Source organism: Panthera tigris, chromosome D1, assembly GCF_018350195.1.
Source record: "Panthera tigris isolate Pti1 chromosome D1, P.tigris_Pti1_mat1.1, whole genome shotgun sequence".
Classification (NCBI taxonomy): Eukaryota; Metazoa; Chordata; class Mammalia; order Carnivora; family Felidae; genus Panthera; species Panthera tigris.
Genome location: NC_056669.1, coordinates 6,208,680 through 6,221,729, shown reverse-complemented (window position 1 = coordinate 6,221,729; position 13,050 = coordinate 6,208,680). Strand labels below are relative to the sequence as shown.

General features: G+C 40.2%; 1 protein-coding gene across 2 annotated transcripts in view; it reads left to right on the top strand.

The window, feature by feature from the left end:
- The first annotated feature begins 5,891 nt into the window (after positions 1 to 5,891).
- Positions 5,892 to 13,050, top strand: part of CWF19L2 (CWF19 like cell cycle control factor 2) — a 149,792-nt gene continuing 142,633 nt past the window's right edge. Inside the window, exons 1-3 of one of the 2 annotated variants that reach the window (XM_042957516.1) lie at positions 5,892 to 6,162; positions 8,146 to 8,256; positions 12,299 to 12,421. In XM_042957516.1, coding sequence (XP_042813450.1) covers positions 5,944 to 6,162; positions 8,146 to 8,256; positions 12,299 to 12,421 — 453 coding nt within the window. In that variant the 5' untranslated portion in view covers positions 5,892 to 5,943. The remainder of the gene's footprint in view (positions 6,163 to 8,145; positions 8,257 to 12,298; positions 12,422 to 13,050) is intronic. The other variant, XM_007077678.3, reaches the window with a different exon arrangement.

Below are 13,050 nucleotides of genomic sequence, written 5' to 3'. Positions count from 1 at the left end.
GCCTTGAAATTCTCCTGACAGAAACAACAAGAAAATACAATGTGTATTTATGGTAGGCATTGTTGTGGGCACTGAAAAAAGAGTAGACTAAAATCTCTGCTCTAATAGAATTTATTTTTGATGGGGGAAAACAGGCCATAAGTGGATGAATAAATTCCTATAATTAGATACTATGCTGCTGTGAAAAAGAATCAGGAAGAGATATGTAGCTTGCTATATGGCCTCTAGGATGTATAACTTGTCTAGTAAAATTCTGGACTTGGTGGGTTGGATCACTTCTGTGTGATGTCACTGAACCTGTTTCTCTAGCTCCTGTGTTTTCAATAAACTAGATCTAGAAGTTGGATTGAATTCACAGGTTTGTTTGTTTGTTTGTTGGCAAAAATGCCTTGTCAGCAATGTGCTTCCTAGCGGGGAGGGACATAGCGGGAGAATTTATATCAATATTCCTTACAGTGGAAAATATATCATTGCAGTTTTGTATAATAACAAAACATATTTGGAAAGAGAAGGAAACATGGGTAAGCAAGGAAACTTGCAGTATAAAATTAATCCATATTGGTGATAATGAAGTTTATAAATGCTGAGAAAGAAGTTTTTGAAGCCAAAGAGGCATAATATAAGGGAAACACAAAAACATCCTACAAATAACTTGTTAAGATTTAGAAAACTCAAGCATGTGTATGGAGGTGTGTTTAGAGATGATAGGGAAAGGATGTCCAGAAGGCATTTTGATTTCAATGGAAATGAGAGGGTTGGGCTAATAGATGATCCAGATGAGGATGTACAAATAGATATTATTTTTACATAATAATGAAGATATAAATGTTTAATTATATCATGTGAGAGCAGTGAGATAACTGTTAAGAGAGCTAGAATACATACCAAGGATTATCAAATCAATGAGGGAAACCTTGCCCAAGGCAGTGAAAGTAATTAACAGGTGAAAAAAGAAACAATAAAATAAATAGAACAAAATAAAATTTAAGAGAAGCATAAAACAAGGAAGGCCAATATCTGGTTTATCAGTCATTACACCAAATTTGAGTGAACTGATTTCTCCCAAAAGACAGGGTTTAAAAAAAATCAACATCCAGTTACATATAGAAGAAAAGAAATATGTCTATAAAACATGGCCTGCCCACCCCCCAAGTGTTGAAAAAATAAAGATATAGGCAAGGAAGCTATACCAGGAAAGTACACAGAAACAAAGCTAGCAGTGGTAATACTAATATCCATTCAAGGTGAGGAACATTAAATATGCTTTAAACAGAGCAATTAAATAGAGTAATTAGAGACATTATGTGGTTTTTTTTTCAAGATTTTATTTAAATTCAAGTTAACGTATAGTGTTGTATCGGTTTCAGGAGTAGAATTTAGTGATTCATCACTTACATACAACACCCAGTGCCCATCCCAACAGGTGCCCTTCTTAATGCCCATCCCCTATCCAGCCCATCCCCCACCCTCCTCCCTCCATCAACCGTCAGTTTGTTCTCTATCATTGAGTCTCTTGTGGTTTGTTTCCCTCTCTGTTTTTATATTATTTTATTTCCCCTTCCCTTCCCTTATGTTCATTTGTTTTTTTTCTTAAGTTCCACTTATGAGTGAAATCATACGGTATTTGCCTTCTCTGACTTATTTTGTTTAGCATAATATACTCTAGCTCCATCCACATTATTGCACATGGGAAGATTTCATTCCTTTTGATGGCTGATGTTCCGTTGTGCATATATATCATATCTTCTTTATCCATTCATCAGTTGATAGACATGTGGGCTCTTGAGGCACTATCAACAAGAGACATTATGTGTTAATAAAAGGTACAACCCAACAAGAGAGCATAAACTGAAAAAAAAATGATTGTGGAATCTCAGCAGAGGTGTCATAGTTTTTGAATCCCTTGAAATCTCCGAACACGAATATAGACAACAACTAGGAAAGCAACACTTCAACCCAAATAGGCAAGAAAATATCCCAACAATGGAGAATTTGAGTGGGTTAGGCCAAATCATCTACAACTTCAAGAGCTACGAGGAAGCACAGGTGTATGGGAGCAAAGGGAGGAGGGATAGAGGGCACTTCTGAGTGTCCCAAGAACCATGACCCGGAGATCAGCAACAAGTGCTCACTTCAACATGAGGGCATCCAACGCCGAGTGAAGGAATAGTTTAACCTAGGAAGGGCTTTACATACTCCCATCTGTAAGTGAGTAGACAGAGGCTGAAGTAAGAGCTGAGCTGAGGTGGCCTGGGTGCTCAAGTCTCTCAGAAACACCCAGAAAACAGAGAGCCAAGATGTAGGAGAAGCTTCTGATAATAGAACACACTGATCAGGGCAAGAACCCTTCTGGTAAAGGAGACAGAAGGGTCAGATAAGACTGTAAGAGGTGCCAGAGAATGGAAATCTAAAAACCTGAGGGAAAGCTGGTGAAGATGTAGAAACTACATTTTTCATGTCATGGAAACAGTGATAAAAGGCCGTGAAATAAGTAATCCTGGCCCCACACATCCTCCTTCTAAAATTCCTAGATAACCCATCTCCCAGATAAGATATTGTAAAGGGGAAAAAATAGAATGATGGGACTATCATATTCACAGAGAATGATATATTGGAGAAATAGAGCTATACAACAGAAGAAAATAGTAATTCGTTGTTTTAAACAAAGCTGTAGGAAATTAAAGAAAAACAGAAGCTATAAAAAGAATGCTCAGAAAAATTTGGAGAAAATCAGAAATCAAAGAAAACATTTCAGAAAGAGGTACCTGGAAAGTATAAGGAAAGCAGAGGAAGAAGAAAAGTGAAAAAAAATCAAACAGAAATGAAGGGAATAAAAGTTTTTGGAAGTGATAGTTATAGATGAGAGTCAAGGAAGAGTCAAAAGGAATCCAAAGAGAAAAGTCAAAGCAATGGCACAAAACAAACAAGAGTCCAAGGACCTATGGAGAGGGGAGAAGCCTGACTTAAGTTTGGTCAAGTCAGCTTAGCGGGTAGATTGTGCAGATTGGTGAGGGGGAACAAACAGTCCAGCTAATCATTTATTATTTTTTAAAAAGAGAATTTGGAGAGAAGTTGCAGTCTTATTTGTAAATAAGGATGTCATGAGCAAGTCTCATCTAAATCACATGGGAAGGATGGTTCTTTACAGCAAGCCATTTCCTGGCACACAAATGGGTAGGTGGATTCCTACTCCTGTGTGTCCAGGAGCACAGGGCTCAGGTAAACCTCCAAATGGTCAAAGTGAAGATCTGGGCATTAGATACGATCATTAACATTGGGGGATTGCTGTTTCTAGGTCCTCTTAATGGACAGAGCTGGGGAGACAGGTGATATAGATACACAGAAATGTTTGTATTTCTATATTTACCTATAAATACTAACAACACGAATGCTTACAGATACCTCCAAATCCAATTCAACACCACAGTGTCCATTAGAGTTTGCTTCATTTCCATACACAGTAAAACCTTGGTTTGTGAGCCTAACTCGTTCTGGAAACATGCTTGTAATCCAAAGCTCTTGTATATTAAAGCGAATTTCCCCATAAGAAATAATGAAAACTCAGATGATTTGTTCCACAACCCAAAAATATCCATATAAAAATGATTACAATATTGTAATATAATACAAAAAATAAAGAAAATGAAAAATATAAAGAAAAATAAACAAATTAATCTGAACTTGCCTTTGAAAACCTCATGGCTGGTGTGAGGGAGACAAGAGTGTAGGACGACTTTCACTATCACCAACGGAATCACTGCTGTCTATTGGCTCAATGGAATCTTCTTCTTTTAGAGCAACTTTAACAAGGAACCAATAACCTAGAATGAAGCAATGCATTCCTAAGCTTACTCTTGTATGGAAAAACAAAGGACTGTCCATAGGTGCTTTTCTTTTTACTTAAAAATTTTTTCTTTAAAATGGTTATTTATTTTTGAGAGAGAGAGAGAGAGAGAGAGAGAGACAGAGCATGAGTGAGGGAGGGGCAGAGAGAGGGAGACACAGAATCTGAAGCAGGCTCCAGGCTCTGAGCTGTCAGCACAGAGTTCAACGTGGGGCTGGAACTCACGAACTGTGAGATCATGACATGACCTGAGCCCAAGTCGGACGCTTAGTTGACTGAGCCACCCAGGCACCCCCATAGGTGCTTTGAAGTGACAAAAAATACAATAGTGCCCGTGTGGACACCTTCCAACGTTCTGGAAAAAAATCACTGATTTCTGACAAACACTGTGGCCTGAGACCGAGCAATTGAGCATGGGAGATGATTGCCCATTCCTGCAGAGAGAGAGAGAGACAGTGAGAGAGTGAGAGAGAGAGAGAGAGAGAGAAAACCATTGGCTCAGTTGTGATCATGTGACATTTGGCATCACATACTATTCGTATTCCAAGACACTGCTAGTTTGTCACGTTAAAATTGATGAGCAGTGTTTGCTCATCTTGCAGAACACATTACTCACAATCCAAGGTTTTAATGTATTTTTAAAATTTGAGACAGAGAGAGTGTGAGTGGGGGAGAGGGGCAAAGGGAGAGAGAGAATCCAAAGCAGGTTTCACGCTCAACCCGGGGCCCCACCCAGGGCTCGATCTCACAACCCTGGTACCATGACCTGAGCTGAAATCAAGAACCGGTGGCTCAACTGACTGAGCCACCCAGGCACCCCTTCATTTCCATATTTGAAACTCCATTCGACAAGAGGGATAAAGCTAGTATATTAACGTCTTTGTGCAAGTATCCAAGATATAATGAGTATTTGTTGCCATCATGTTTCCTTTCCTGGCATGGAGGCCCTCCTCACCCCACTCGAGCCCTGACATCCTGTGCTAGGTATCCCACTCAGGTTCCAACAGTGTTAAGTAGGCCACCCTCCAACTCAGATGTACTCCCTCCTCACCTGCTTGGGTCCTGACACCCCGGTCTCAGCCGTCCCTCTGCCACAGCAGCACCCTTCTCAACCCTCTTGTGCTGGGAGCATTCCTTCCCATTGCCCCCTAAGTATGCACACCTTGCTTAGCCCACCCAATGAATGACTTCTGGGCTGACATGTACGGGAAGGGAGTGAAAAGGAGAGGAATTGGAAAAGAAAGATGACCTAATAAACCCGATGCGAATCTGATTTCCTTTCTCTTAAAACGGAATCAATCTTCCTTCATTCTATTTGTTCTATAACACACACGAATTCCATTTTATTATCATTATTTTAGTTTATTTTATAGGTGAAATTGTTGCTTTTATTTAATGGAATATATGAACAATGAACAGGTGAACACGATTTAAAAACTATATAAACATATTCACTTAGGTCATAGAAGAAAACCTATTTTTTGTCCTCAGCAACCTTTCAGAGACTAATCTCCATGTGTTTGATTACTGATGCTACACTTATTTATATTTACAAAAAACAAAACAAAACAAAAACGCAATTGAATCGATCTTTCTGCCTGTATTCTCCAGATACTGTTTTCCCTTTAAAATCCCAATAGTTTTCCTATAATAGGTCTCATTGCTCGCTGTTTTGGGTTGATTTTCCCAAGTACACAGCGCGTACTTTTAGTAAGTAGGTTTATGGCTTTTTTATTAAAAAGAAGTTTTCTTGAATTGTAGCAAAGCACCGAAACTGCACAGCAACTGGTCTTTCCTGCCCCCTTTCAGGCCATCCCTCCTGCACAGGGAAATTCTTTGCCCACAAGGGCACTTTGGTGGGAAATTTCGAGATGTAGGGACTTCTATGGGCTTTTAACTCGTAGATTTTAAGAGGAAATCGAGGAGAATGCCGTCGGTGTCGTGCGAAGCGCGTAACAAACGCAGTGTGACATTTTTCCTGCCCGAGGAGATTCCAATTTGCGAAGGGAGCACAGGTCCTAACTTCATTCTGCAAGGTTTCCCCTGAAACCTGACAGCCGCGTCAGCACCCGAGCCTTCACTGACGCTCACACGCGCGCATGCTCCGTTGGTGTAGCAGCGCCCCTCCTTTTCCGCCAGTCGGAAGTCCCGTTTGTTTATTAAATTACGACAGTCGTAAACTGAGATTTTTGTGCCGGCTTCCTCGTTTTACGACGACAGCAACAATGGCGGCCACCAGTGGCAGGTTTGAAAGTGAGAGAAGTATTGAAGAACGTAAAGAACAGACCAGGATGGCCAGGGCCGAGGTGTTGCGCCAGGTATCTCCGTTTTGGGGGTTTTGGAGTCATTTAGAATTGGGAGTGGACGGTTCCTGGGAACTAGGCCTCTGGCTGTCTTCCTAACCCCCTCTCTTCTTTCGCTACCTCAATGTCTCACCTAATCTGGGTGAGGGTCTCCCTTTGGGATGCGCAAAAAGTCTTGGTTATCTCCCGCCTCGGAGATGCGTTGGCAGTCTCTAGTTGCGCATTCTCTTTTTAGGAAGACCTGTTTCTTTCCTGAGTTTACTTACTTTTGAATTTCTCCATTCTTGATATTTCCATCACTTGGCTACCAGGGGCAGCGCCCTTTTGGGGTACTCTGCCACTAATGACGGCTCTCCCAGCGCGTTTCACAGCCTTGGTCCTCGCCCCTCCTGTATCTGAAATAAAAATACCCGTTTTCAGAAATACATGTGAGGCACATTGCAACACTGTTTCACGCTCTTGTCTTACTATTGATATCAGTTGGAGGGTTATTGTAAATCCTTACTGATCAATGCAAAGATTGACAGGAGAGACTCGAAAAAGGTTAAGACACGTTGTATTTCTAAGGTTGAGATGCATAGAGGTAACCTGTAAAGAATGGAGGAAGTAAACTGTATTATCTGCCAAGATGTAAGAATGAAGGGGAAAAGTTGTGACTGGAGAGCAGCATGGGGTACAAGTGGGCGTTTTTGTTTTTGCTTAAGATGGAATACTTTTAAATGAATACCGATGAGAAAGAGCTGGTAGAGGGGAAAGGCATAATGACTATAGCCAGATGTCAAGGGGAAGAGGAGGCGATTAGTGTTGGACAGGTGAATGGTTGGTATTGTTCTCTGATTTCAGCATACTGTAACATACATGTATAATAAGTATTCTTCATCCTTGCTCTTTTGGGATCTCGGGCAGTTTTTGGAGGGAGTAGGATTTGTAAGCTAGGATAAATTTTATAGTAAAGGGGACTCTGGATGACTCAGTCGGTTAAGCGTCTGACTCTTGATTTTGGCTCAGGTCGTGATCTCACGGGTTCGTGAATTTGAGCCCCATGTCGGGCTCTGTGCTGGCAGTGTGGAGCCTGCTTGTGATTCTCTCTTTCCCTCTCTCTGTCTGTCTCTCCCCTGCTCATGCTCTCTTGCTCTCTCTCTCTCTCAAAATACATAAATAAACTTAAAAAAACTTTTTTGTAGTAGAGATACCCATAGAGTTTGAGAAGGACAAAACCAGCTTTGGAATTTGGAGAGAGAATGAAAAGGCAAAAGCAACCTCCTAGGAAGAACTTATTTTACTTGACTAATTGTTGAAAGATGAATACACATTAGTAACACGATCATCTGTTTTTAGAAAGATGATTCTTCCTGAAGCATTTGAGGGCATGGGTAGAAGAATATGACATTGCAGATTGAAGGCATTGCCATTCTCCTAACAGTCACTGAAGTCCCAGGCAGTAGCAGTGGGATGGTGAAAGAAAAAGAGATTCAAGTCCTGTTTAAGACAGGGAGCTTGGGCAGAGGGGGCGGTCTACTATAGATCCCAACATTCTGTCGCTGATTCATTAGAGACTGGTGATGTGATTAGTAATGTGGAAGGAGAGGGTTTAAAAAAAAAAAAATATATATATATATATATAATATATATTATATATATTATATATTATATATTATATATTATATATTATATATTATATATTATATATTTTTATATATTTATATATATTATATATATTTATATATATTTATATATATATTTTATTTATATATATATATATTTTATATATTATATATTATATATTTTTATATATTTATATATATTATATATATTTATATATATATATATATATATATATATATATTTTACCCCTATACTTTGGTAGAAGCAAATTCCTGTCAGGGACAGACAGTGATTTATGAAACTTTATATGAAAGTGGAAAATGACTTTGTTTTACTTTTTTTTGGGAAAAATAATTGGATCATTTGTTAATTTTTCTTTTTTCATTGTTTTAGGCTAAAGCAAATTTTGAAAAGGAAGAGAGGCGTAAAGAACTTAAACGACTTCGGGGTGAGGATACATGGATGCTACCTGATGTGAATGAGCGAATTGAACAGTTCTCACAGGTTAATACTAACAGGTTTACTTGATGTAACAAATCTGTCTTTTTTTGTTTGCTCTTATTCAAGTTAATATTGGAAAAGCAACTTTATTTATTTTTTATTTTTTATTTTTCAATATATGAAGTTTATTGTCAAATTGGTTTCCATACAACACCCAGTGCTCATCCCAAAAGGTGCCCTCCTCAATACCCATCACCCACCCTCCCCTCCCTCCCACCCCCCATCAACCCTCAGTTTGTTCTCAGTTTTTAACAGTCTCTTATGCTTTGGCTCTCTCCCACTCTAACCTTTTTTTGTTTTTTTCCTTCCCCTCCCCCATGGGTTTCTGTTAAGTTTCTCAGGATCCACATAAGAGTGAAACCATATGGTATCTGTCTTTCTCTGTATGGCTTATTTCACTTAGCATCATACTCTCCAGTTCCATCCATGTTGCTACAAAAGGCATATTTCATTTTTTCTCATTGCCACGTAGTATTCCATTGTGTATATAAACCACAATTTCTTTATCCATTCATCAGTTGATGGACATTTAGGCTCTTTCCATAATTTGGCTATTGTGGAGAGTGCTGCTATAAACATTGGGGTACAAGTGCCTCTATGCATCAGTACTCCTGCATTCCTTGGGTAAATTCCTAGCAGTGCTATTGCTGGGTCATAGGGTAGGTCTATTTTTAATTTTCTGAGGAACCTCCACACTGCTTTCCAGAGTGGCTGCACCAGTTTGCATTCCCACCAACAGTGCAAGAGGGTTCCCGTTTCTCCACATCCTCGCCAGCATCTATAGTCTCCTGATTTGTTCATTTTGGCCACTCTGACTGGTGTGAGGTGATATCTGAGTGTGGTTTTGATTTGTAGTTCCCTGATGAGGAGCGACGTTGAGCATCTTTTCATGTGCCTGTTGGCCATCCGGATGTCTTCTTTAGAGAAGTGTCTATTCATGTTTTCTGCCCATTTCTTCACTGGGTTATTTGTTTTTTGGGTGTGGAGTTTGGTGAGCTCTTTATAGATTTTGGATACTAGCCCTTTGTCCAATATGTCATTTGCAAATATCTTTTCCCATTCCGTTGGTTGCCTTTTAGTTTTGTTGGTTGTTTCCTTTGCTGTGCAGAAGCTTTTTATCTTCATGAGGTCCCAGTAGTTCATTTTTGCTTTGAATTCCCTTGCCTTTGGGGATGTGTCAAGTAAGAAATTGCTGCGGCTGAGGTCAGAGAGGTCTTTTCCTGCTTTCTCCTCTAGGGTTTAGATGGTTTCCTGTCTTACATTCAGTTCCTTTATCCATTTTGATTTTATTTTTGTGAATGGTGTGAGAAAGTGGTCTAGTTTCAATCTTCTGCATGTTGCTGTCCAGTTCTCCCAGCACCATTTGTTAAAGAGACTGTCTTTTTTCCATTGGATATTCTTTCCTGCTTTGTCAGAGATTAGTTGGCCATACATTTGTGGGTCTAGTTCTGGGGTTTCTATTCTATTCCATTGGTCTATATGTCTGTTTTTGTGCCAATACCATGCTGTCTTGATGATTACAGCTTTGTAGTAGAGGCTGACGTCTGGGATTGTGATGCCTCCTGCTTTGGTCTTCTTCAAAATTACTTTGGCTATTTGGGGCCTTTTGTGGTTCCATATGAATTTTAGGATTGTGGAAAAGCAACTTTATATACAGTTTTCACAAGTTACAGAATGAGTATTACATAGTTGGCATTACTGACTGGTTTTATCTCCCTGGCAGAAATAATATATTTTAATATTTTTGGACATTATAATAGACAGATTTTGTTACTTGAGTTGATGGGTAGGAAGCTTAGCAAATTTCTGGCCCACTTATATCAAGCTTGTGGATCTAAACAATTACACCCTTTAATATATTTTTTAATTTATTTAAGTTTATTTATTTTGAGAGAAAGATAGTGGGAGAGAGAGAAAATGTGTGAGCAGGAGGGGGGCAGAGGGAGAGGCAGAGAGAGAATCCCAAGCAGGCTCCATGCTTTCAGTGCAAAACCTGACATGGGGCTCAAACTCATGAACTGTGAGATCATGACTAGAGCTGAAGTCAGATGCTTAGCTGACTGAGTCACCCAGGTGCTCCTACATTTTATATGGCCTAATAATCTTCTATAAATTCTTACAGGGCCATAGAATAATATATATATATATGTCTGTATATGTACACACACAAACAGTTTGTGTATAAATGTATTTATTTGATTATATCTGTCAGATGAATCTACAAATAAATTAAAACTAAAACATCCCCCATATTTTCCTGATAAGGTATCTCAGCTCTGTGACTTATTTGTGGGGCATATATAATAGATACCCACATCTAAATCTCAGAGGATTTTATTTCAATGTATTTGTTGTCTCATTTCATGAAAATATGGTTTTTGGAATACAGATTTGTTTTTCCTCAAAATACTTGTTTTATTTTTTTTAATTAATTTTTCCCCATGATCCATTTGCTCAAATTACTTCTGATGCTTTTATTTATTTATATATTTATTTATTTAATGAATATAATTTATTGTCAAATTGGCTAACATACAACACCCAGTGCTTATCCCAACAGGTGCCCTCCTCAATGCCCATCACCCACTTTCCCCACTCCCCTACCCCCTTTACCCCTCAGTTTGTTCTCTGTATTTAAGAGTCTCTTGTGGTTTGCCTTTCTCCCTATTTGTAATGATTTTTCCCCCTTTTCTTTCCCCCATGGTCTTCTGTTCAATTTCTCAAGATCCACATATGAGTGAAACCATATGATATCTGTCCTTCTCTGACTGACTTGTTTCACTCAGCATAATACCTTCCAGTTCAATCCACTTTGCTGCAAATGGCATGATTTCATTCTCATTGCCAAGTAGTATTCCATTGAATATATAAACCACATTTTCTTTATCCATTCGTCAGTTGATGGACATTTAGGCTCTTTCCATAATTTGGCTATGGTTGAGAGTGCTGCTATAAACATAGGGGTACAAGTGCCCCTATGCATCGGCACTCCTGTATCCCTTGGGGAAATTCCTAGCAGTGCTACTGCTGGGTCATAGGGTAGTTCTATTTTTAATTTTTTGAGGAACCTCCACACTGTTTTCCAGAGTGGCTGCACCAGTTTGCATTCCCACCAACAGTGCAAGAGGGTTCCTGTTTCTCCACATCCTCTCCAGCACCTGTTGTTTCCTGAGTTGTTCCTCTTAGCCACTCTGACCGGTGTGAGGCTTTGATTTGTATTTCTCCCCTTGGAGAGAAAGTCTCCCCTTGGTGGTGGTGGGGAGAAAAATAGTGACACCCAGTCTCTCCTCCTGTGACTGAGTGTCCCAAACCACTCTGTTCCAGCCGTTCTCACTGTGCTGCGGATGCAAACAAGGCGGTTTGTCCTGCTCCACCGACTCCCATGCCTGGGGCTTGGCTGGGACTCAAACTTCCGCTCCGTGCGCCTGGGTACTGGGGAAGCACCGCTCCACGCCGCCAGATATGTGGTCCCCGACTGGCGGGCACAGCAGGCTTCGTCCTCTCCTGCAGCACTCCAGGGAGGGGATTGCTTTCTCCTACTGCAGACTGCATCCCTGACCTAGCCACTGAGCCTGGGGCTGGCTCTCTCCTTCCCAGTCACATGATCTGGACACCTGACCCCAGTCCGGAGCAAGCCCCACAGTTAGAGATTGGCTCTTTCTCCGTCCTGGTTTGAGGTTTTTCTCTTGTCCAGATACAGTGCTATGCTTCCCCAGCTGCACTTTCTCTTCCCTTTGTGTCTCTGCAGAAGGGGATCCCTCCCCTCCTTTCCTTTTATCTCTCCCAGTTCAGAATCACGTACTTACGGCCTGTCAGGGTGTCCCTGTGGGTCCCTGGAAGCGACTGTCTCTTTTCCTCCCGGACTCTCAGAATTCACAGTCCTTTAGCTTCAACGCTGCTTTGTTTGATAGACGAGGGAACTTGGGATCCCCCTACTTCTCCGCCGTGTTGGCCCCTCCTCTACTGGGTGATTTTTCAAAATGCTTGTTTTAAAGTAAGATAAAACTAAATTCCTTTCTCACCTCTTTAAAATGATTATTTACAGGAACACTCTGTGAAGAAAAAGAAGAAAAAAGACAAGCACTCAAAAAAAGTAAAGAAAGAGAAGAAAAAAAAGAGTAAGAAACAGAAGTATGAAAAAAGCAAGGAGTCAACTGATAGTTCATCGGTAAGTATGTATTAAAGCCAGCCAAAGCAGCTGCTTGAGAAAATTGTATTTGAAGGAATGATGTTTAGGAACTTAAAATATATGAGAACTTAAAAAACATGACTAGTTAGGGTATGAAAACGCCTGGGAAACTTCGACTTGGAGATGTCCAGGAAATACTGGAAACATGAATCTTAGGTTACAGAGAAAGGTAGGAGGATGGAGTTAGAAATTGGGAGTCATTGCTCTGTGAAGCCATGAGAATAGATGAATTGTCCAGGGACACTGAAGAAAAAGGGGGGCACAACACTGAAGAGCCAGGCAGGAGTAAAGGCTGTTCAGTAGAAGTAGCTGGAAATTGGAAGGAGCTGCAGGGAAAGAGCAGTTGTGTACACATAAGAGAAAAGAGTTTTAAGACATTTGTGAGTCTGCTACTCTTGTTTGTTTTTTTTAGTAGAAATTAACAATTCTTTAAAATAGGACATGGTAGTATATTTATCTTCATGGTCAATAGGATGTGGCCCCACTGTGTCTCTAGCCAGTTCTGGGATGAGAGGACTCACAGAGGAAGGGAAAGCCTCTCGAGTATTTTCAGGAAGAAAGAGGTACATGGTGCTTAAAGAGCTATGGGCTATAGATGTTGAGGGATA